This window comes from Sinocyclocheilus grahami, unplaced genomic scaffold (genome assembly GCF_001515645.1).
Source record: "Sinocyclocheilus grahami isolate Dianchi unplaced genomic scaffold, SAMN03320097.WGS_v1.1 scaffold230.1, whole genome shotgun sequence".
Taxonomy (NCBI): domain Eukaryota; kingdom Metazoa; phylum Chordata; class Actinopteri; order Cypriniformes; family Cyprinidae; genus Sinocyclocheilus; species Sinocyclocheilus grahami.
In genome coordinates, this window is record NW_015505409.1 from 352897 (window position 1) to 377752 (window position 24856).

General features: G+C 40.6%; 3 protein-coding genes across 3 annotated transcripts in view; 1 reads left to right on the plus strand and 2 right to left on the minus strand.

Moving 5' to 3' along the window:
* Positions 1–4092: 4092 nt before the first annotated feature.
* nexmifa (neurite extension and migration factor a) lies at positions 4093–12686 on the minus strand. The gene is made up of 4 exons (XM_016288213.1): positions 12223–12686; positions 9201–9322; positions 5414–8990; positions 4093–5022 (listed from the first exon to the last, which is right to left on the minus strand). The coding sequence occupies exons 2-4, from the start codon at positions 9271–9273 to the stop codon at positions 4890–4892; spliced, it is 3783 nt and encodes a 1260-aa protein (XP_016143699.1). The 5' UTR covers positions 9274–9322; positions 12223–12686; the 3' UTR covers positions 4093–4889.
* A 1074-nt stretch (positions 12687–13760) lies between these two features.
* LOC107597311 (uracil phosphoribosyltransferase homolog) lies at positions 13761–15103 on the plus strand. Its single transcript, XM_016288324.1, has 3 exons — positions 13761–14167; positions 14599–14641; positions 15017–15103. Exons 1-3 carry the CDS (start codon positions 13926–13928, stop codon positions 15101–15103), a joined length of 372 nt encoding a protein of 123 aa, XP_016143810.1. The 5' UTR covers positions 13761–13925.
* A 318-nt stretch (positions 15104–15421) lies between these two features.
* The window catches only part of zdhhc15a (zinc finger DHHC-type palmitoyltransferase 15a), an 18979-nt gene continuing 9544 nt past the window's right edge, over positions 15422–24856 (minus strand). The window contains exons 4-12 of the mRNA XM_016288214.1: positions 22262–22379; positions 20894–20963; positions 20430–20462; positions 19090–19210; positions 18592–18724; positions 18384–18510; positions 16492–16592; positions 15898–15956; positions 15422–15783 (exon numbers count right to left, since the gene is read on the minus strand). Of these exons, the coding sequence (XP_016143700.1) occupies positions 15913–15956; positions 16492–16592; positions 18384–18510; positions 18592–18724; positions 19090–19210; positions 20430–20462; positions 20894–20963; positions 22262–22379 (747 nt within the window). The 3' untranslated portion in view covers positions 15422–15783; positions 15898–15912. The remainder of the gene's footprint in view (positions 15784–15897; positions 15957–16491; positions 16593–18383; positions 18511–18591; positions 18725–19089; positions 19211–20429; positions 20463–20893; positions 20964–22261; positions 22380–24856) is intronic.

A 24856-nucleotide genomic window follows, 5' to 3' on the forward strand; every position in this document is an offset into this window, starting at 1 on the left:
GGAACAGTTCATTGTTGGAGCTGAGCTGAATGAGAGAGAGAAAGAGAGAGATGCAGAGCAGGGGGATGCGAGGAACAGTATTAAGAACTGCTGCTTTAGAACATACATTTTTAAACTTGTGAATCCATTAGAATCATTAGAAGACAAAATCCCGATTCATATATGAATAGATATTTACGTGCACCTCTAGTTTTCTCTTCCTCTTCTCTAAAGCAGCGCAGCATGGCCTCGCCCCCTTTGCTGCCTTTTCCCGAGGGCGGGGTTAATCTGGGTTTGTGATGTCACAAACCCGGGAAGTAACTCGTTGTTGTCCCTACCAGCCGTTTTTGTAGGCATTAAACTGCCAGAATTTAAAAAGACGATATTTCCATTTGCATTGAACTTTCAGCTTCGCAACTTTGCAGATATTGTTTATGCTGAAACAGCAACATTACACACTAACTAACGTTAAAAAAGTGAAATCGCAATCAACTACACCTTTAAAAAAAAAAGTATGTTATAAAAGTTATAAAAACCTTTGCACACAGGTATCACACACATTTGTGTGCATGTATGTTTAGTGAACGAGACCCAATGTTTTTGAGAGACAGAAAAGGAAAGAAAACACACCTCTTGGCTCCACCAGCATCAGGAGAAACAATGGTGCAGTTCTTCCATTCATTGATGTTTTCTTTTATCCATTTGAGGACTGCCGGCTCAGCGTACAAGTTATCAACTGGGATGTCAAAGAACCCCTAACAACACACACACACAAAACACATTCACTCAAATTCAAACCATAAAAAAACTTTCAGTGTCCAAGTCTCAACTATAAAATGAAGAAATTTAAGGCGCACCCAGTTCTACTCAGGGCTGACTGTAGGATTATGTCTGTGATCTCTGTTCATGAGAGATAAGGGTTTGTTTTGAGCTTGTTTGGAGGAAAGGCACTGCACTGTTTTTACCTGAATTTGAGATGCATGAAGGTCCATAGTGATGATGTGGTCTGCCCCGGCTACAGACAGCATGTTGGCGACCAGCTTGGCTGAGATTGGAGCCCGACTCTACAGACAAAATTCTCACTCATAAACATACACTCATAAATAAGTAACATCACAACCACTAGCCAGATACACATTAACAGGAAGATAGAGAAGGGCTAAGCAAGCATAATTAGCTATGCCTTGTAAGTTTCCAACCTGCATATTCCTTCTTTGTAGCTATGGAAGTGAAACTAACTCTATTAAAAATAATTATAAATAATGAAAAAACGCAGCAGAATTTCACGAGGGTACATTTAATAGCGTTATAACTCCTCACGTGGCAAAGGAGGCCAGACAGTACGTTTAAAATTAGCATTAGCGGCCCCGGAGTCACATGGTTAATGCAGGTGCATGCTGGGAAATTGAGTCTGGTGCCTGTACGAGGCGCATTGCGCCAGATGACACCTTCCAATTCAGAAAACTACAAACTAAAAAAAACATGTGGTTGCCATGTGTTTACCATTCCGTTTACCCTAGCCAAAATATTCCGGGAAATCAGTTGCAAATCTGACTGTAAATAACTCACCAGGTTTCCTGATTGCTGAATTTTTTGGTGACCACTTTCCCCAGTTCGAGTCCCAATCGGTCCGCGATCTTCTGCGACAGATCCGGATGCGAACTGCCTGAAAAGATCTTAATGTTTGGCATTCTGGGCTGATCCGTGGTGCCTATAGTGTCGGGATGGTGTACAGTGTTTTTAAAAAAACACTGTAAGCTAAAATGACCTCTTCTAAATCAACGTTTAATCTCAATAAAGTAAGTGAAGAGGGCCTGGTGCAGGTCGTCTCGTCTGAATCTGATCCGTCCGCGCGCAGGCAGCAAAAGCCACTAGTATGTGCCATCGTAGCCCCGCCCACTTCAGTTAAACACGCCCATTAACTGTGGCGCGCGTCAATTTCGGCGCTGTGACTAGACATATTTCTGGGGGCTAGATGACTGGCAGCTAAACAGACATATACTAAACACACTTTATGATGTTCCAGCGTTTCGCTTGCGTTCGTGCACACTCGATCAAAAATGACATTGCTTAATTTAGTTTTAGATAGGGATTTTTTTTTTACCTTTATTAACACCGGGACCGCTAAGCGGTCTCTCAGCCAACTAGATTTGCTAGATTTTCTCGATAACTTTTTGAAATCACTTTCATTAAGAACAATATAACAAATCGTTTGACAGTTAGAAACCAGTTAAAGGCACAATATTTAAGATTTTTTTATTAAAATATCCGAAAACAGTGAAACAAAAACCAAAAACAGAGTTATATATTTAGCTGACTTGTGTAATTACATTATCTCAAATGTTTCAAAGAATTTTTAAATCCAGAGAAATAAGTAATTTTAACTAGTGACACGGACCGTGTCTATAGTGTCATTGTGTCGCCTGCCAATGACGTCATAACCCCTCGATTTCCGGTTTTGTTTTGTAGAAAACATGGAACCACCAAAGACGCTGTATTATGTTGTGCTTTTTAATAGACCGGTGACGACCGCACAGAGTAGCATAATAACAGAACTTTCAAATGTATCTAGTATGATCAAACAGCGCTGCTTACTTCCGCTGCTTTCCGTAAGGAGCGGAAGCGGTCGACTGTGGCATAATAAAAGCTCCGCTGCTTTCGAGCCGTGTTCAGCGGCCTCGTTTCGCTTCGATGGCTTTCAGCCTCACCCTGGTTCATTCTACTACGTTAATAAATCATTAGCTCATCCATGAACATGATTTCTGCCCGAGTCCCTTCGGATTGCATCAGCTGTGGGGATGAAGACAACAACTCCCATGATTCCACACTCAGTCACCACGGTGAAAGCCGATCCGGCGATCCACAGCGCAAAGGTTTAGTATTTTCTCAGCGACCAGCACGGATCAGCTCCAGGCATGACGAAGCGGATATCGTCCTCTTTTGGAAGACCAAACAAAGTAGTTTCGCTTTCACAACGAAGCACACAGCGTCTCCACAACATGGCGGCGGCAACAATACTACAGCGAGAATAAAAGTTACGCCCTTTGCGTGAACATTTGGGTGGCGTTATGCAAATCTTCCCACATAGTGAGGTAGATATGTGGGGGAGTGTTAGAACGAGCCGTTTTAGGTAGGCGTGGTTGACTCTTAACTTTTATAAAGAATATCTCTTTGGATTTGAGACTTTAGTCTTTGCAACTTTACAGATCTTCTTTATGCACCAAGAGCTTGTAACACTCCAAAGAGAAAGGAAAAATTGAAATCGCATCATATGACCCCTATAAAACTGTCTTGTGAATCATATATATAGCTTATATACAGTTTAAATATTAACAAACATTTGCAATGAACTCATTTTGCAATGACCCTACGCTTCATAAAACATGTAAATTATGTCTCCAGTGCAGCTGGTTTATCTAATTTTTAAGTGAATTCCTAGGAGGAAAAAACTCTGGTTGCTATAGTAAATAATGCACTCTAGTGGTAAAAGAGGTGTAGTCTGTGTTCCTAGGACTGCTTTCTGTTGTATAGTGGGCAAAACCGCCATCAAAACTGATTTAGAGATAGGCAAGTGAAAACAATGTCAGAGAATCGATAAAGCCTGATCAAATTAGTTTTGTTCATGTTTCCACAAACAAAAACGAGTCAGTACTGAAACGAGTGATCAAAAGCTCTTTTAATTAATATTTATTCCATAAACATGATTACAAAACTCAGCAAGTTACCAATATTACATTTGTCACCATACAGGCTTGATCACAAATATTTCAACTTTTGTGACAGATACAACAAAAACAAAGTACTAGAATAATTTACATGAAAATCTATAAAACAGCAATGAGATCACAAATTAGTGTTATTGTTCCACTGTCTGTTTTCATGGTTTCTTTTTTATCTTTAAATTAATATTTATTTTAACTAGAGCACAACACTCTCACAACAAGATTGGTCCAATTACAAAACCTTTCAACAAAGAGTCACAGCTTGCTCTCCTTCTCTCTCCTTTACAATAGTTTTTTATTTATTTTTTATAGTATTTTCAATTTTTGGCTTTAAAACAAACAAACAAAAAACAAATAAGAGAGAGAGAAAGAAAAAGAAAGAAAGAAAAAAATATTTGGTCCTGTTCTTAACTAGTTTGGAGGGTTGAGGTACAGAGAAATATATTTACCGAACTAGAAACTTTGGGATGTAAACGAGTTAGAATACATTGTATGTCTTGTTATAAGAAGGAATGATCATTTTCTTACCTTGTTACACACGGACAGAGTGTTCTTTTACCATCCAGAAATGCATCAGAATGAAAGGCAACTAATGTTTTTCTCTGCCATTATAGCACTTCAGCTTCCTCCCACAAATTCTTGTCATGCATCTCTCACTTCATGCCTCTAATCTTGAACTAGCCAGGAGTGTAAAACAGAGAAAATAAAGCAACAAGATATTTCTTCTGATTGTTGAGATGACTCCTCGCCGCTAGCTGTTTGTACAGATGTGATGCAACAGGAGTGAATCTCAGATTAACAACTCCCCCATCCCAAGCACACACACGCTCGCTCCTCAATCACTGCCACATTATAAAACAGCAAATATTTATGTAGATAAAAATGTCTGTACGTTTAATTGTTCATAGTTTGGCACATTAATTTAAACATGTTTGATATAATCTTGTTTTGTAAATAGTGCATATGTTTGTGTACAACAGCATTTTGACACTGGCAGGAGGAGATTCACTGGAGAACAGATGAATGAACCCCCTTTTCACAACTTATAAACAAACAACAATAATGAAAATATCTCTTGTGAAATTTCAGAACCTCCGGAAAAAAAAGAGCATCTCGGTCAAGCTTTCTTTTAGCTTGTCAGAGCCCAGTGTTCTGACGGGTTGGCACAGAAATGAGGGGAAACGATTCTTAGCACAGAATACTACACATGACCTTTGACCCCTGAACAGAAGGCAACCATTTGCTGAGAGACAGAGCAGGGCGCTGGGCTCGATCTAAACCATGGTTCTGTGACACCGATTTAACACATACAGTGTTATAGCTGCAACGGAAAACAAAAAGACAAAAAAATTTATATTTAGATACACACCACACTAAAAGAGTATCCAAAGACTTTCAAGGCATTTTTCTTCTTGGAAAACAAACCAAACGCAAATAAAAACAACACAAAATTTGTCAGATAAAAATGCAACAAAGCAGCAATGGTGAGTAGGGTGCAGCCATGACAGTGAGACTTCAGTCAGTCTAGTAGGTAGTTTAGCAGGGCTGACATGCAGGATGTGCCTGCCTTCCAGTAGGCCAGGCAAAGGATTGTGGGTAAAGTCAGTGCCATGCAGCTCTGAAATGTGGAAAGGATTTTAGGAGGATTTGGCAGGGTGCGAGGGAAGGGAACGGAGAACGAGAAGGGGCACATTGCAGAGAGAAAATATTACCTCCGTTTCTCGACCAAAGCGGTCAATGCTACTCCTTTTATGTCCCTTTTACCCGATAAGAGTTCCTCGCGGGAGAACTTAGCGCTGCTTTTGTGACGATACATTTTTTTGTGGGCTGAACGGTGTGGAAGTGGGAGACAGTCCAATCCGAGGGTAGGAAAGAAGCCTGGTGGGACAAGTTTAGGCAGTGCTTTACCACCACGCCCAGCCCCTTTCTTCCCTCGACCTCCACCTGAGGCACCACTCCGCTTTTTAAGGTCAGCAGCGCTACCCAGAATCTTCAGTGTCTGGCTCTGGAGGGCATGTTGACCGGGTGAAAGACAAGGCCCCCAAAGAGGCTCCACAGAGGCCCTCATGAAACGCTGCACCTCAGCCATGCCAGACACTATATTGGACAGGATGTTTGATGGTTCCTGGAATTCTCGTTGGTCATCATTTGACAGTCCCCCAGTAATAGGCCACTCCCCCTGAGCTCCAATTAAGCCAAGCGATGGGGTAGGGGAAGAAGCGCCACTTCCTGACCCTCCGCCACTTTTGGCTGCTTTTCCCTCTAGCAAGGCTTTGATCTTCCGTACAGAACGAGAACCCTGACGTGGGAGCTTAACTTTCTCTCCTTTCGCCGTTTTAGCAGTTTTGCTCTTTTTGGTGCTTTGTCCGTTTTTCCCACCCTTTTTCATTGAGCCTTTGTGATCCTTTAGTTCTACTTCTCCCTCCTCTGTGTTGAAAGAGTGTATCTGTAGGTGGTGAGGGTTTCCGTCTTGATTAAGCTGCGGGACAACTCTACAGTTCCATTGTACGTTTGCTTCTGCTGCTTCCGAGAATTCTCCAACTTTACCACAGTTCCCCAGCAGTTTAGGGGAAGAGTTAGGTGTGTCTGGTGGCGACACATCAGAGAGAGATGAATGGCGGAACTTGTCAGGGGTAAAGTTGGAGATATCTAAGAGGTCAGTTGACTCTCGAAGTGGAGCAACCTCCTCTAGACTTTGTTGCAAGATGAGCCGTGGGCTGCAATGCGGCAAGAAGCCATCGTTGATCTCACCAATCTCCTCTTCCCTCTCCCTTTCTCCCTCTCTCAGGCTGAGTGAGCTGTAGTTGCTAGAGGTGGCAGAAAGTGATCCCAAGGAGTTAAAGCTAACCAGTCGCCCTACACCACTGTCACTCCGAGAGCCAGTCGGACTCAAGCCATAATCAGCATCAGGTTGGGACTCTTCATATGAGACCCTGCACCCTGACAGAGACACTTGCCCAAAGCCTTTGACATTTGTGCTATCCCCTGCTAACACAGGCAACGGTGTGGGAAAACCCGATGGCATCATTGGCGACTGGGTTGGGATGTCTGGGGAGAAGGGCAGCTGTTCAGCAGATGGTTCGGATGGCCATGAAATGGACTGGTTTGGTTCAGTAAGGCTTGGCTCAGTATAATGCGTGTGGTGGGGCCCATGGTTCATAGGTGGAGGAGAGTGAGGGAGCTCTGATTCAGAGGGAGGAGAGAGAACACAGCTCTGGACTGGCTGAAGTGTGGGATTCTGTAGCCCTGGATGGAAATAGTTGATGTTAGCAGTGCTTGATGACTCAGAGGCTTCGAGAAGAGTTTGCAGGTATCCCCCAGGGAGGAGTTCAGCATTTCCATCAGTCCCTGGAGCAGTTGGGGTCAAAGTGCATTTTTCAGGGTCATTACTGGAGGCTTCATCTGTGGCATTACCTTCCGAAGAGTTACTAAGGTTTTCTGGTAAACATGGGCTGCACTGCTCAATCTCAGAGGCTTCTGGGACTTCCTGTGTCTCAGCCTCTTTTAACTTTTTCAACCGAAGTCTTGCTTCACTTTTGAACTTCTTTATCTTCCCTGTTTTACCTGCTTTTCTTCTTTCCTCTCTCTCCTGTGTTCTGCTTTTAGCCCTGGCAGTGTGTGTAACGGAGGTAATGTCCTCTTTTGGTTCCTCTGTGCTTTTCAGGGATTTGGTCCCCTCTGGTTGATTGTGGATGGGGACCACTATAGTTTGTCTGGTGAGGGAATTCTGTACGGTATGGATCTGCTGGATCCTGAGTCTGGCCATCCTGTGCTTGCGTTTGGGTGTAGTGCTTGGTCTTTTGCAGCCATTGAGACGTTTGGTTGTTTCTGCAGCTGTTAATCTATTCTGCTCCTGCTGCTCCTTTTCTCTTTCCTGCCAGTATGCTTTTAATGGTGCAAGTCTCTCATAGTGAAGCAGAGCATTTGGACTCAGACAGACCACAGCAGGTGATGGGTCGACTCGTCCCAGACACACTCTCATGTGCCTCTGGCCTTTAAAACGATTAATGATTATGTATTTTATAATGACAGGTGGGTCCTTCCTACTGGACCGCCGCCTCTTCTTTGGGCACCAGTCGTCATCACGCTCTTTCTTAAGCCCAGCAGGCGGTTTTTCTCGTTTTTCTGCATTTTTCTCACTTTCTATTGAGTCCACATCGTACAAATATTCTTCTCGGTAGGCCACCTTCCTCTTGGCTCGGAGGCGGTAGCTTAGCTGGCTGGAGGAGCTAGAGTTTTCTCTGGACAAGCAGCCATGGCGGAGGGAGAGCCCATGGTCTGGGGAGCCTGTGCAAGAGCTGTCATCACTGAATTCACCGGAATCTTCCGGAGAGTTACTGAGGTCAAAAAGAAAGTTACTGTCTGGGCTAATATTGGGGGTCACGTGGTCATCAGCCTTAATCTCAGTGGATTGGTCTGGTTTCACTTTTGGCCCCTCTTTTCTACTGCAAGGTAAGCTAGGAAAGAAACCTAGTTGAGACTCATCCTGTAGGGCAGACTCACTCCTCTCCTGCACTCCATCCTGATAGGACTCATAGCGTATCTTGAGCGAGCAGACGTCAGTACCGAGTGCTGTCTCCTCCTCCTGAAACATGTAATTCTCCACATCTTCCTCACAGAACAGATTGACTGCAAGTTCACTGCGGGAGCATAAGTCCAACAGCTCCATACGACTCTCACTGATGAGAGTCTCTAGACAGCTCCAGTCCTGTGCCTCCTCGCCAAGACCTTCGTATATGCTCCTGGATGCAGGATCCTCATCTGATTCGCTCTCCTGCATCGACCTCCCTTCTTCAGCCCCCTCATTGGTTACAGCTGGATGGGCGGGGCCGCTGAGCAGCTGGTCAGATAGAACCTGGTCACCATAGCGACCTGCGCTGGGGGCGGGGCCAAGGCATTGCAAATTGATGCTGGCAAAGCCGAGTACGGACTCACAGGATTCCGGTTCTGTCTGATTTTTGGGGATCAGACAGCTAAGGCAGTCTCCGCCCCTGGAGTCCATGTTAGAGAGGGACGACCTGTCACAGGTCTGCGGCACAGACCAGGGCGTCACAGGTTTGGAACAGGGCACAGAAGAGAGAGATGAAAGTGAGGAAAGAGAGGAGAATGAAGAAAGAGAGGACAGAGAGGTGGTGTTGGAGACAGACCCATCATGCAGGTCAGCTGGGCTAAGAGGACCTTCAGAGGGCTGACTCTGGCCACAGAGGGAGGGCAGGGACAGCGCCGCAGGAGCAATGTCATCACAGCGCCTTAGATCATGTGACACATCTGTCAATGGGTCATGTGATTCTTAAAAAAAAAGAGGCAGAGACAAAGATCTTTAAAGTAAAATTTTTCCTGGTGAACATCTGTAAATATATTTATATATAGATATAAAGAAGAGTATATTACACTGAAATCAATGAGATTTTTAAACAATGTGCAGATAATAATAGTTAAAATACAATAAGTTTCAGTTCCATAAAATGCTGCATTTTATATGTGCATGGGAACGCCTACCATTTTCACTAGCATCTCTTGGGCAGGGGCTGCGATCTGCCCCTGAGAATCGGGACTCCTGTAGAACATCCATCAATCTGAACTGAATCTCACTCTCACTAACATAATTACAACTGTCCAGCCTGTAGAAACACACAGAGAGACACAGTAAAAGAGGAAGCCAAAATCTTTAGAAATTTGTCAGCACTGAAGACCATTTAAAAACCTTGCAAAAAATCTGACAGATAAACTGATAATGATTTTTATTCATTTAGCAGATGCTTTATCGAAAATGACTAACAAAAAAAGAAATATCTCAAGCAGTTTCTCATTGGTGCCAAAATTATTTGCAGTACACAGTGGTCAGACTAGTACACAACCTCAGAAGTGGAATCAGAAAAAATGAGAAAGAGATAAGACGATTTTTAAAAAATTCTGAAAACAGTCATTTAATAGAAAGAGAACCTAGAATATTTTCATAAAGGTATTTTATAGGGATGCACCGATATGAAAATTTTGGCCGATACCGATAACCGATTATTCTTTATTTTTGAAAGCCGATAACCGATATGTTGGCCGATGTTCCATAGAAGAATGTAAGTCATACAGGCATACAGAAGTTTTAGAAGGTTTCGACATGTTGGTGAAATGAATAAAAATTTCTGGGTGAACTATTCTTTTGATTATCAGCAGCTAAAATGATGAAGAATGACTGTTGAGAATTTACTTGATCAGAAAAAAACTGAAAAGAAAAACATCAGTATTTTCAGTTTAAATTCCCACAATTTAAAGAGAATGTATTTATTCATCACGCTAACTGCGAGTTACAAATCAGAATTCTCTCTCTAGGACTTCCTCGATTTGTGTCCCGTTTTCACTTTCTGTCTCTCTCTTACTTTCCAGTATTACAGGGAGTTGTATTGTTTTACATCATTCTGTCCTCTGATTGCCCTTCACTGTGAAGTACAACTCTTGAGGATGTGAAAGAAATAAAAGAGCTTTATAACAGCAGAGATGAGAAAAGAAAGTGCACTCTCTTTTGCCTCAGGCTGTGTGTGCATGTGTCAGAATAGTGTGCCATACATGCAAGCAAAAAGACATGCAGTTTTTTATTTAAAAAATAAATAAATAAACATGACAACACTGCATATGCTGTGGGGAGAAATGTTGATCTCTAGTACACTGTTTGAAGTGTTCCCACGATGTGAATTTACAGAGGATTTCAGAACTGACCTACTGAAGATTTATGAATTACACAAGTATCGAAACTGTTGAGTGGGCATTATATGCATTTCAGTGCCCATGTTTGCTGCACCAGTTATTATTTTTCTATGTACACTTCAAATATAGAGGTTATTTACAATAAATCACATTTCAATATCGCTTGCTTGGAATTCCATATGAAAATGCAGTGGTAAGGTGCAAAATTTTATTCAAAGGTCATGTTTGTTATTTTCATTGTTCAACAAACATAACTAATTCAATGTATTAATCAAAAGTCATTCAAAAATGTCATCCCTTTTCAGGTGATAATACCTTTATTTTCCTATAAAATATCTGACTGACTATACTTTCAAATCCATTATGTTTATGGTCTAACTATTTCAATAACTGTTTGTCTAAATTTGTCTTACTTAAAAAAATATACACAGCACAATCCACAATAAATATTTGCATTCTCTGGATAATTTCAGAATATCATCCGTGTTTAGACCACAGGCAAAGCAAGAGAAAATTCCATAACACCCTTTTCAACAACAACACACTGTTACACACTAAAAACATTTTCTGGCATGCACCGTTTCCAGATCTGGAAATGGCTATATAATAATAATCTAGGATTTGCTCCTTCCAAACCAGCAACAGTATGAGAAAAAGCCTAGGGCTGTTCTGAGAACATCATGGCTGGGCTCATTCTTGCCAGCTTTGCAGACAGAGAGATAGAGAACAGGGCAGTGGCACTGTCTGCAAACTGCTTTTATTAAAAACGAAATTAATATTTATTCAGCTTCAACATCCACCCAAGAGACAGACAATGGAATTACAGAAGAGAGAGAGAAGTGGAGAGCTAGAGAGAAAGACGCATAAAGAGAGAGAGAGAGAGAAGAAGCTGAATCCATGCCGGTGTGAGTTTGTTTGATCTTTTTCAGAGATCAATAAATCTGATGCAATCTGTCAGTCAAGCAACCAAAATATCATCAATTTATGTCACAGAGAGCATTACTACGCTGACTGACTACTTAACGTAGGGTTTAAACACTGACTGCAAGTCTGCTTCTGTGTGGAAAACACTCTGATTGATGCTTTTCGTCAGTTGATTGATTGTGGTATTGCTTTTGGTGGTTCAAGCTGTGCACGAGAGAACTTTAGTTCTGTTATAGCCCTATACATGCACGTTGCAGCTTGACAGCATCACAGAAACTTCCATAACCTCTTCCCAGGACGGCTGTCCGGTGACTGACAGGTCCTCCGTGCTCTTAACACGACCATATCAAGAGGCCTGAAAGACGAGCGCGCTTTCAGCATCTCGGATAGCCCAGAGAATTTACATTATTCAGAGAGACGTAACAGGTTTGAGTCCACCCTTGATTATTGAAGGCCTGCATGGTGCGCTATGATACGCGCTCTGCTATTCTGCATCGCCAAATGCCGCATCGGTCGCAGGCGCGGAGGCGCAAGCAAGACGCGGGGGAAATGAAAACGCGTAAATATAGACGAAGGGGTTCGTGTTACATAGCTGTCTGTGAACGAGTGCGTATGTAGCTGTAGCTGTAGCTGTGGCCTTGGCTTGGGGGGGGGGGGGTGCCTCACGTATTCGTCATGAGCACCAATGCTTTCTGTCCCTCGAACGATGGCCTGCGAGCTGCGACTCATAGAGCCGTCCCTCCGCGTCTTCTCCCTCACTAACACACCTGTGCAATATGGACGCATCATGACAGCTGGCACTCGCTCCACCATTTCTCCCCATTGCAGCGTTTGACGCGCGTCACACTGGCCCACTCACCGCATCACGCACGCAAAGACGCGCGTCCCGCACACTCACCTCCCGTTACACCCGTCCCGCCCGCTCTTAAGACTCCGTTTGATCGCTCGGCGTGCAGAATGTTGTCATACGTTGTTGCTGTTTTTTCGTAACCCCCTTCAATGCAGCGGCCTCAGCATGTTCGCCCTCTCTGACTGCCTCCCGGTAGCAGCAGGTGGACGCGCCTCTCGCGCCTCGGAGCCCCTTACCACTCCATTTTATTCCCTCGCGCTCCAGGGTTTCCAGGAAACAAACAAAGGTCTGCTGCAGCGCCTGCTCCTCGCCGCATGCTCGCGCTCCGCTCTCTCCTCCTTTAGAGTCGCTTTTGTTTTTGCTTTATGTACGTGCGTAACGGAGACGGGGGTGTGCGTGCGTGCGGATGTGTTTTTCCCAGCTGTACCCCGTCCGTCCCTGACAACGACGGCGCGCTCGTGCGCTGCTGCTCCCCCTCTTCTGAGACCTACCATAAAGAGCGCGCCCCCATATTTTGCACCGCGGCGCGCTGAGGAGTCGGGAGCGCGCGGCACTGCTGAACAGGTGCAGAGGCGCACGCATGCGCACTGATGCTTCACAAGCTCCAAGCACCAGCTAGGGGTCTCTGCAGACTTAATTTGTTTCCCATAGACAAACTGGTATTACATACGAAGTTACTAACTAAAGAAATGAATAAAGCGAGGGAATTTTAAATCCATAATTCTGAAAAATCATTGAAAATCAAAGCAATCTTTGTTTATTACACTGCTATTACATACGCAGTTACTTAACAAACAAATAAATAAGCGAGAGAATTTGAAAGCAATTTAGAAATGTAGAAAACCCCATCATATTAGATTAAATAACCTTTGTTCTATATAGTTATTTTATTTTATTTTTTGTATGTTTGACGTACGTAAATATCTATTGGAATTGTATGACACACATAGCCTATGTGACCCTGGACCACAAAACCAACCATAAGGGTCAATTTTTTTAAAATTGAGATGTATACATCATATGAAAGAAGAATAAATCAGCTCTCAATTGATGTATGGTTTGTTAGGATAGGGCAATATTTGGCCGAGATACAACTATTTGAAAATCTGGAATCTGAGGGTGCAAAAAATATATAAATATTGAGAAAATCGCCTTTAAAGTTGTCCAAATGATGTTCTTACTAATCAAAAATTAAGTTTTTTATATATTCACGGTAGGAAATGTACAAAATATCTTCATGGAACATGATCTTTACTCAATATGTTAATGATTTTTGGCATAAAAGAAAAATCGATCATTTTGACCCACAATACTTATGACTGGTTTTGTGGTCCAGGGTCACATATACTAATCATTTACTGTTTGCACTAGTATTTAATGGTGTGTCGAATCATCGTCCTGTAAGATCATTATTTATGATAGCATTTGTTATTTTTAACCCTGTAATTACCCTTATTATATCATGATGTATTAAAAACACAATTCACTGCTCACCAGTCACTTGTGCAGCAGCGCCTCTGTCCCGCCCCTTACGTCTATGAGATTTAGACTGGCACGATTTCTATCCAATCAGGTGAACAGGGGATATGACGTCAGGTTGTTGGTCCCCGGGAGTGTGCGTCGTGCATCATGCGTCTCCTCCGCTCAACATGGCGAGATAGTGGTACAGATTCCCATCATCCGTGGAACAGCCATCGTTTAAGTGGACCAGGTGGTTTGGTGTAGTGTTTTCTTTTTATGGTTTTAGTCCTATGGAAACGTATCTTATCGAGAAGATGCCGTGCCATAACCAGCAGCTGAATAACAGCGAGAGCCCCGAACACGCCGCGAAGCACGTCCGCTTCGCCCGCAGCAGCCCTGCAGCCGAGACCTGCCAAGACGACCCGTGCGAAAACCCAACCACGAGCGACATCCAACGACAAATAGGACCTCAGCTGAAGCTCTTGCCATTAAATGACCAAATACGAGAACTTCAGACAATCATTCGGGACAAGTGAGTGTCCAGTCTGCTTTTAAACCGGATCTGCATTGCATGCACATTGCGTGTCCCATATTTAGGCCAGCTCTGTATCATATGCACACATACCACAGCATGTGTGCAAGAACATAAACCCCTAGCTTATCAGAATGTATCTAAAATGTACACGGAATAAACTGGGATATAGTCTCGTGTCATTTTGTTGCACGTAGATGCATCATATATTGCAACAGTTTTCATAATAAATTGTGCGCAGACACACAAGGAATTTGTTTTTTTAAGTACGACTTTACAGTAACTAATAATAATGTGTATAAATCTGGAACATAAGATTTATGCATTTACTCTATATACAGCTGTATAAATAAAGAGAGATGCATATGTATTTACATTGTACTTCAATTGCAGACCACATGTAATAATTTTCCTCTTTCTGTTTCACTCAGAACTACTAGTAGAGGTGATTTTGTCTTCTGTGCTGATAGATTGGTAAGCATAACCAGAAAGTTTGGGGTGTGGATTTTTTCTCACCAAGGCTGCACTTGGTTACAAAAATACAGTAAAACAAGCAATATTTTGAAGTTAAAATAACCGTTTTATTTTAATATATTTTACAAAGTAATTTGTTACGGTGATGGAAAAGCTGAATGTAGCAGCTCCAGTCTTCAGTGTCACAAGAAACATTTATCATTATCGGTGTTGCTAAATACAGCACTTATTTGAAATATATTTCTTTTTTGTATTATAAATGTCTTTGCTGTCACTTTAATTTTATGCGATTTAATGCAAGTTTGAAGATGAAGTATTAATTTATTTTTATATAAAGTCTATTATTCGTGTACAGGTGCACGGTCCATTGTTCAGGAGTTTCCTGACATCACTATACTGACAACTGAAGTTCATGCTGTCGCTCCGACACACTTCGGCCAAAGGTATTTCGGCACAGACTGACAACCCACCAATAGCACACACGTTCACTTGGATTCAGCTGAAGCTGCTTGTGTTTTTTGTTTTGTTTTATCCATCTGATAAAGCCTGACCAGCCCACAGCAAGTGTGTGTGTGTGATTGGTTCATCAGGGCTGGCCTCTGTATTTTTATTGGTTGTTATTATATGTCCATGCTTAATGTGAGCAAATGTATTCTCATCTTTGAAAGACGCGTTTATCCATGATGCCACCAGGATTAAAACAAACTGTTTCTAAACAGTGATGCAAAACAGAAAAATACAAATAAAATATTTTGTATTAAATAAACTGTACTTGTTTACTTTTTTATAAAATTTCATACAAGACACTATTTAATAAGTCTCTCGTCATAAAGCTAGAACTTATTCCCACAACAGAAAAACACCAAACTGCATTTCACCACAAAAGAATTGATTTAAAACTATCACACAGCAGGGACACCTGATAAAGCTCTCTCACACCCTGATCAGTAAAAGAGAGGTTTCGGAGACCTGATCGCTCCTGCAGGAAGTGTTCCAGGTGAAAACTGAGCATGCGGTCAGGTGTTCACCCTCACCCTCATCTCCCTGAGGGCCACCCGCCGCTCCTGTAAGCTTAACCTGTGATTGAGATCTTTCTGAAATCGCCCTCGCTGTGATGACGTCACGTGACCCGCTCTGTCAACCTAGAAATACAAAGAACGGTTTATATTAGATAACTTCATTTCTACTACATTTGATTCCTCGTAGGCTTCTGCTTTAGAGATGTCCGTGAAAAGCAGAACAATCAATTCTCATACCTTATTTCATCACTGCTAGTCATCCACTGCTATGGTAACAGAGACCCCCTCAGGTGAGACTGATGGCAGCACAGAGAGAGACAGACACATGGCTCAAATCAGAATCTGCTATCAGGTTATGCAGCCCAGGTTTGGCCTCAAGGGGGCAGTATAAACTTGCAGTCTAAACCTCCTTTTTCCAAAATTACTAAATAAATAATGTTTGTATTACAATAAAAGATTCCATGCATTTTTCTGCTTGACTGCCAGTTACTTCTGAGAATTTTAAAAATGACTATTCCGAGTGCTATTTGGAGTTTGTTTTGCATCAGTAGGGGAATTTTAGAGTAAGTGTGTTCGTAATCCTACTCTTTGTGATAGCACACTTAAGTTAATGACAGAAGCAGAGAGGAGATCACCTTCAGAGACGGCGTGAGAACTGGGATAAATTCGGTCTCCTTCTGAATAAAAGATTTACCAAACCATTCTGACTACAGCAGTGACAAAATTAGACGAGACTATAATCCGGCAAACTAGGCTCTGATTGATTAACTGGTAAACACAATTGGATGTTGATTGACTTATGAAATATGATTCAGAATATGTGCGTCTTACCCACACTTCCTTCCATGGCACAATGTCCATTTCCATTCATCACTGAAGGACTGTGAGATGACATCTGCCATCTCAAGGGGAAAGACTGTCCATTCCCCTGACTGCGATAGACACAATAAGAAACGGTTGGTAAACATAAGCTATGACATCTGTGTTGTGGCATTAATCACACACATCTTAAATTCTTCTGATTGCTGCCATTTGACTAAACGGGGAAATGCCAGTATTGAACAAGGAAATACGGTATTGAAATTTATCAACACTGGCATTTCAGTCTGACACCTGGAAAATGTTATGGTGGAAATACCAATATGATAAAAGACAGTAACTAGCATTTGGGGTCAGTATAATGTGTTAATGTGTTTCATGTTTCTAAAAAGTATACGTCTATGCTAACCAACATTACATTTTATTTATTCCTGTGATGGCAAAGCTTAATTTCCAGCAGCCTCTACTCATCTTCAGTGCGAAATGATCCTCCAGAAATGCTGATTTGATAATTAAATTGTTCACAAGAATTTCTTATCAATGTTGAAAACAGCTGTGCTGCTATACATATACTTTTTTTTTCTCCAGGATTTTTTGACGAATAGAAAGCAAAACAGCATTTATTTGAAACAGAACTATTTTGTAAGAATATAAATGTTTTCACTGTCATTTTGGACCAATTTAATGTGTCCATGCTGGATAAAGGTAAAATAAATAAATCAGACTGGCCCAAAATTGTAAACAGTAATCTACATGTATTATTATCATCGTGATTATTAATTAGAATTAGGGTTGATTAATCTCGATATTAATCGATTCTCATTTTTACGGAATGATATCGATTCTTAAATCCCAAGAATCGATTAGTGTAGCCTGTTTTCAGTTAATGAACGGAACATTGATGGGCACTTCCCATCCAATATATAGGAATAAGCATTGTGCTTTGGTACTTTTAATATGAAAAAGTCTCAGATTTCAAATTCTGTCCATTGTATTGCAGTATTCAACAATAAATGCCGTTTTGGCGCTGTTTAATGTGGAGTGACAGATCGCTGTAGCACCTCAGTTCAACAGACGCGGCAGCGCGAGGCACACGTGAACTGATCGTCTCCTCCACATTAATACCAGTTTCAGCAGAAAATAAACATGACTAAACATCCGAAGGTAAGTTAAAAGAAAGAGAACAACTTTACAGTCCGTATCCTGTCTCATGTAATCGCTCAATCTGTGTTTCAGCCGAGCAAAGATGTCAATATAAAGTCTTGTAAACAATGTCAGGTAAAGTCACATTTACCTCAGAAAAAACAACGTTATTCGGTGACCATAATCTCATTAGTCAGATAGAAAAATAAACTGTAGAGAGGGGCATTTTGCTAAATATATTCACCAAATAACATATTCATTATAAACTTTACTGTTCTTCAATGTTTAATTTATGTTTGAATAAATCCATCAAGTTATGACGAATTTAAAAAAAACTAATTGAAGTAGAAATATTATTATGTAATTGTAACTTTATCATTTTAAAAACTTCATTAAGTGTAATTTTAACAAATCAGTCAATTTTAACCCCTTCAGTATTATAGTAATGTAGTAACTGACTCATGTATATTTTACAGCATTAGTTGAGAGATTGTTTTTCCTTGAGAAAATTTGCCATGTACTGTACCCTCATATATAGCCTATCCAAAATAATCGATATTGGATCGAATCGAATGGGTAATCGAATCGAAAGCTTGTGAATGAGAATCGAATCGTGAAATTTGTGTCAAAACCCAGCCCTAATTAGAATAAACCATTATTCAGCTAAAATGATTCTGTCAATCTTAAGTGTAAGTTGTTTATGAGTGTCAAGCAACATTAAGTTCTCAGAGTCAGAACAATGAATATTGCGTAATACTGACCTGCTGAATACTGGAAATGGCCAGAGACTCTTGTTCTTTCCAAACACCCGTAAGAAGTTTGCTCTGACACCCACATCAAATGCCTCACTTGCTGGTCCATCCACAAAAAAGGGAACTGACAACCACTCTGACAGAAAGACGGTGAGGATGTTATAACCCCTACAACACCTCATACCAAATATGTGAATATGTGAAATGCAGGTTTTACCAAGAGTAGTTTTGTTGCTGGCGAGAAGCCAGATGTGGAAGAAGAGCAAAAAACAGAGGGTGACCGCAAACATGGCCGACACCAGTGTCAGGAACAAAACATGCAGTTTAACACAACTATCAAACAGTTTGCCCTGAGAGAGAGAGAGAGAGAGGAGTGTAATTCAGGAATATTGCAGTAAGATACTGTGAAACAGAATAAATAAATAATTATTCAAATAATGAGGATCATTGCATAAGTAACAATTCATTATTTTGCTAAAGATAAAACCTTATCACATTTATTTACCGTCACTTCAATCGCATTTATATGTGCACATACTTTTATCCAAAGCGACTTTGCATTGAAGCTATACATTTTATTACAATGCGTGTAAAGTTTTTCAAATATTTGATGCCAAGCGACTGTGGACGTGCCATCTGAGGCTGAGACTAGTCTCTACCATTCAAAGTGCAAGTGAATCTTGCTTAATTAAAAAAAAAAAAAAAAATCACCCACCAGCCACAGTTGGATGAAGGTTGGTGTAACTGTTGCGACAATAAGCAGGCAATACAGCAGTGAGTAGAGCAGGAAGAGCATGAAGAACTTATAGTTGGAGAATCCAATACAGTTATTCAGCCTAAACATGCTCACAACAACACAGCACAAACATACAAAGAAAAGAATAAATGCTACTTTTTAAAAATGACTGTCATTTTGACATTTAACCAAGATATTAAGAGATATTATGTCAATGTACATAGCCATTTTACATCCTGAATGCAATGTTAACTGAATGCCTAAATATCTATTTGACTCCAATAGCCTGCACAGTGGAAAATTAAAGATATTTAAAGGAATATTATACTCACCATTTTACAACATTTTGGGAATTTACTCACCCTCTGACCATCATAAATGTGTTTGTTTCTTCATCAGAACAGGTAGAAATTTAACATTACACCTGCTCACCAAAGGATCCTCTGCAGTAAATGGGTGCCGTCATAATTAAAGTCCAAACAGCTGATAAAAACAATAATTCTCACAACTTAATCATCAATAAATGTCTTGTGAAGTGAAAAGCTGCATGTTGGTAATAAACAAATCCATCCTTAAAAACAAAAACTAATCCATCCGTTTTTTTTTTCTGTTAAAACAGTTGTTTTCGGGTAAAATATGATGGATTTTGTTTTCTTACATTTGCTTTTCACTTCACAAGATGTTAATCGACTGACCTGAGCTGTGTGGATTATGGTGATATTTTTATCAGCTGTTTGGACACTCATTCTGACGGCACCCATTCACTGCAGATGAGCCATTCATGAGCAAGTGATGTACTGCTAAATTTCTCCAAATCTGTTCCAATGGAGAAGCCTACATCTTGGATGGCCTGAGGGTGGGTACATTTTCAGCAAATTTTAATTTTGGGATGAACTATTTCTTTTTAAGTAAGAGTAAGTTATTATACTTATACTGAACAAAATTATAAACGCAACGCTTTTGTTTTTGCCCCCATTTTTCGTGAGCTGAACTGAAAGATCTAAGACTTTTTCTATGTACACAAAAGGCCCATTTCTTTCAAATATTGTTGACAAATCTGTCTAAATCTGTGTTAGTGAGCACTTCTCCTTTGCCGAGATAATCCATCCACCTCACAGGTGTGGCATATCAAGATGCTGATTACACAGCATGATTATTGCCAGTTCAGCTCATGAAAAATGGGTGCAAAAACAAAAGTGTTCCGTTTATAATTTTGTTCAGTGTAGATTAAACATTACAAAAGCCACAGATTACAAAGATTCATAAATTGTTCACATTAAATGGACATATGCATTTTTTTTAAAAGCCAGTTTACAAACCATGGGCAATGATGATCCATCTTTAGTACACACCTACAGAAAAAAAAGAGAGAGAAGACCGCAGGAGTGAAGTGCACAGGCCACAGGAACTATTCTCATTAAATAATAATAAAAACCCCAGTGTAATCAGACACACTCAAAATCTCCACAAACACACATAGTCATTCTTTTTCTCCATCTCACTCACTCTCACACACTCAGACCTGGACTTTAATCAAAGAATGGGAACCTGATACTGACACAGAGCGAAACTCATTTGAGAAGATTCACTGTGTCCACTCAAATAAATGTGACCAAGAGCTTCAACAACATCCTGTAATTATCACACACACACTCACCCACAGATCGCATTTCTACGTCTCCCTTTCATTAAGGGAAGAGTGCGTAGATGAGTGGGAGATGCACTGATACGCACACAGAAATGGAGAGGGAGAGGGAGAGAAGAGAGAGAGGGCGATTCTTACATTTGGCAGACAGAACAGTGATGGCAGCGATCTGGTTTTATCAATTGGCAGTGATGACAGAACCTGATAGCTGAGATGAACACACACACAAGCAAGCAAATAAATAAATAACATTTTCTCCAACATTTAGGTAAATGGAATCCCTCTTTGATAACAGACCATTATGTATGTTTTCATTCATGTTGTTCAGTGTAAAATATCTTGTATTAAAAGACAGTTTTAGAGCAGTTAACAGACATTTATGATTTCAACAGTCATCCAAATGATTTAAAGTCACTATAAACTGTCTTGATTCATGGCTTCAAAACTCACAAATGGATCACTCACCAAATAAGAACAAAAAAATCAGTACAAATACACTAGGTGCTTTAGTGCTTAAAATCCAAAACTAACCAAAAATAGTCTGAATGCTTTTAAAGTCTACTGGCCATTCAGGTAAAACACTTATGTTGTTTGTAAAATAGTTATGTATCATGTACTAAAATTATTAGTTTACTCAATTAAAATTCCATAATCATTGTCCTTATTACTGTTAGTACATGCTGATCTATCTATAAAATACATTTATTATTTGTTTGTTGTTGACACACTGGTGTTATTGAATTGATCACTCGTCAAATCGTTTACTTTGTGTTAGAGGAAAAATATTTATAAAAAAATTATTGGTTTGGGAGTGTTGCATTCGGTTACAAGACAGTGGCATTTAACAATTATCGTTCACTGAATTTCAGCAATAAATTACTTAAATTTTGTTTTGTTGCAGGGCTGGGTATCAATACAGATTTCCCAATTCAATCCGATTCCAATTCATTTGGATGTATTATAGTTATAATCGGTTATAATCTCTTTTTGGGTACATATGGTAAAAATAATCTCTGCTAATGCTGAAAATGAAGGCAGTGTTTGATATAGACTCAAACGGTAACCCGTCTCTTTGAAATATTCAACAGAACAAACTCATAAGAGTCATTCGTTTCGGCAACACTTATTGGACAGATGTTTTTTGATTTACTAAAAAGTACAGACCTAGAATATAATTTATTTAGCTATAGTGCTAAATATTCAGTACTGGCATCGCGGATTCCCCTGTGTTACAAAGCAGTGATGCAGGGAAACCTTCTAACATGGTGCAGAAGATGCTTTTCACTGAAAGCCATTCAAAATGTACTAATTGCAGATTCAGTGTCTCTGGAGTAATCTAGAGTTCAGTGTCTTCCCTCAATTACATGGTGCTGATGGAGCAGGTTAATGTTTACAGGTTCAGTGTGAATCGAGTTACATTTGGACCGGATCCAGTTAAGTTTTGAGATGTTATTTATACTTCACATTGTTGTGTTTATTTGTTATAGTGCTGATGGGTTTCCTGACCTCCGGCTGCTGTACGTGTGTGAACTGAAAGCTTCTGGGAGATTTCCAGAAGAATCTGACTCTTCTCCATACCGCCACGCTCCTGCTCATAGAGCAGCGAGTCTGAAGAGAGCTGAAACTGAACACAGACACCCGCACACACACACACACACACACACAGACAGAGACACACACAATTAGCAAATTAGATGGCGGTGCTCTGAGAGGGAGAGGGGTTTCTTTTACGCTCATTTGTCACGTATGACATGCCTGACTTGAATAACTTGCAGGTGGACCGTGGACAGCCCCCGTAAGAGCCCAAGTCTACTTATTGCTTCTGTGGGGGTGAAGCCAGCAGAAATTAGCAGTTTAAAGTGCCCCTATTGTGGATTTTTGAAAATTTCCTTTCATGCAGTTCATGCATTCATGACCTCTAGTCTGGACTATTGTAATGCACTTCTAGGTGGTTGTCCTGCATCTTCAATAAACAAGCTACAGGTAGTCCAAAATGCAGTGGCTAGAGTCCTTACCAGGTCAAGAAAATATGATCATATTACCACAATTTTACAGTCTCTGCACTGGCTACCTATTAAGTTCTGTATCAGTTACAAAATATTATTACTTGCCTATAAGGCCCTTAATGGGTTAGCACACTCCTTTCTCTGAACATGAGGAAACTAGTCATCTAGAATTATTTAAAAAAATAATGAGTACATTTTAAATTCAATTTTTATTTATATTTTTATAAATATAAGGGTTTAGGAGGATTTACGATGCTAATGACCGTTAAACGTGTAAACACAGTCTTGTGAAAAGGGTCCATTGGCTGGGTTGAGGTGGGATATTAAACTCTGGAATAACCTACCTAACATTGTTCGGGAGGCAGACACACTCTTGCAGTTTAAATCTAGATTAAAGACCCATCTCTTTAACCTGGTTTACACATAACACACTAAAACGCTTCTAATATTCAAATCTGTTAAAGGATTTTTAGGCTGCATTAATTAGGTCAACCGGAACCAGGAACACTTCCCGTAACACCTGATGTACTTGCTACATCGTTAGAAGAATGGCATCTATGCTAATATTAGTCTGTTTCTCTCTTATTCTGAGGTCACCGTTGGCACCAGATATAGTCTGTATCCAGATCAGATGGTCACTGCTGTCACCCGGATCTAGTACGTATTCAGACCAGATGGTGGATCAGCACCTAGAAAGGACCTCCACAGCCCTGAAAGACAGCGGAGACCAGGACAACTAGATGAGCCCCAGATACAGATCCCCTGTAAAGACCTTGTCTCAGACGACCACCGGGACAAGACCACAGGAACCAGATGAGTCCTCTGCACAATCTGACTTTGCTGCAGCCTGGAACTGTACTGCTGGTTTGTCTGGTCAGAGGAGAACTGGCCCCCCGCCTGAGCCTGGTTTCTCCCAAGGTTTTTTCTCCATTCTGTCACTGATGGAGTTTTGGTTCCTTGCCGCTGTCGCCTCTGGCTTGCTTAGTTGGGGACACTTCATTTCCAGCGTTATCGTTGACATGATTGCAAAGATATTATTTAAACTGAACTGAGCTGGATGTTGACATCACTGAATTCAATGATGAACTGTCTTTAACTGAAAAATGAGTGTTTACTATTGTCATTTTGCATTATTGACACTATTTTCCTAATTAATGCTGTTCAGTTGCTTTGACACAATCTGTATTGTTAAAAGCGCTATATAAATAAAGGTGACTTGACTTGACTTACAGCTCTAAGTGAATGAAAACATCCTGCCAAGTTTTAAATCTGAAAGTGCACCGCGTATAAAGTTATTGTCTCTCAAAAGAAAGGGTCGACTCTGAATCATTGAAACGAGTCGTTTTTAAAACGAATCCCAAGACGTTTTGTTGAAGTCAAAATGAAATATTAGCATATTGCCCGCCCACTTGTTGGTCTTTTTCCTTGGTCTGAATGAAAATGCAAATTCATTCTTTGCCACTAGGTGCCGCTTTTGGAGCGTAAAAAAGCCGTTTCCCCAGTAACGCTGTACACAAAGCAGCACTGCGCTCACAAACTCGGCTTTATCAGGCATTACAGGCAAGATGAAAAAAGATGAGACCAATCGGACCAATCACTGCAGATTAGGGTCACGCAAAAGAGGGGCTTGGAAAAATGAATCGTTAAACGAATCGTTTGGGAGTCGTTGAGCAAGTAAGGTAAACATAAATGCATATTATAAGACAATGAAAGTGTTTTTTGACCTTGCATGCATGTCAACCTGTTGTAGGGGACTCCCAAAACCAAAATATGAATCTTTCATAACCCATAATAGGGGCACTTTAATTCCCTTAGCCAAAACGTACTGAGGTTGTGTACTGTACTATGGTACAGAGATGCAAGGCCATAACCATGTCAACCGGGACTCCCAAAACCAAAATGTGAACCTTTCATAACCCATAATAGGGGCACTTTAATTCCCTTAGCCAAATAGCCAAAAGGTTGTGTACTGTACTATGGTACAGAGATGCAAGGCCATAACCATGTCAAACATGATGAAAATTAGGGGGGGGGGGTATTTTATTGAAAGGATTACAATTAAAGGATTTTAATTTTAATTTTAATCTGAACTATT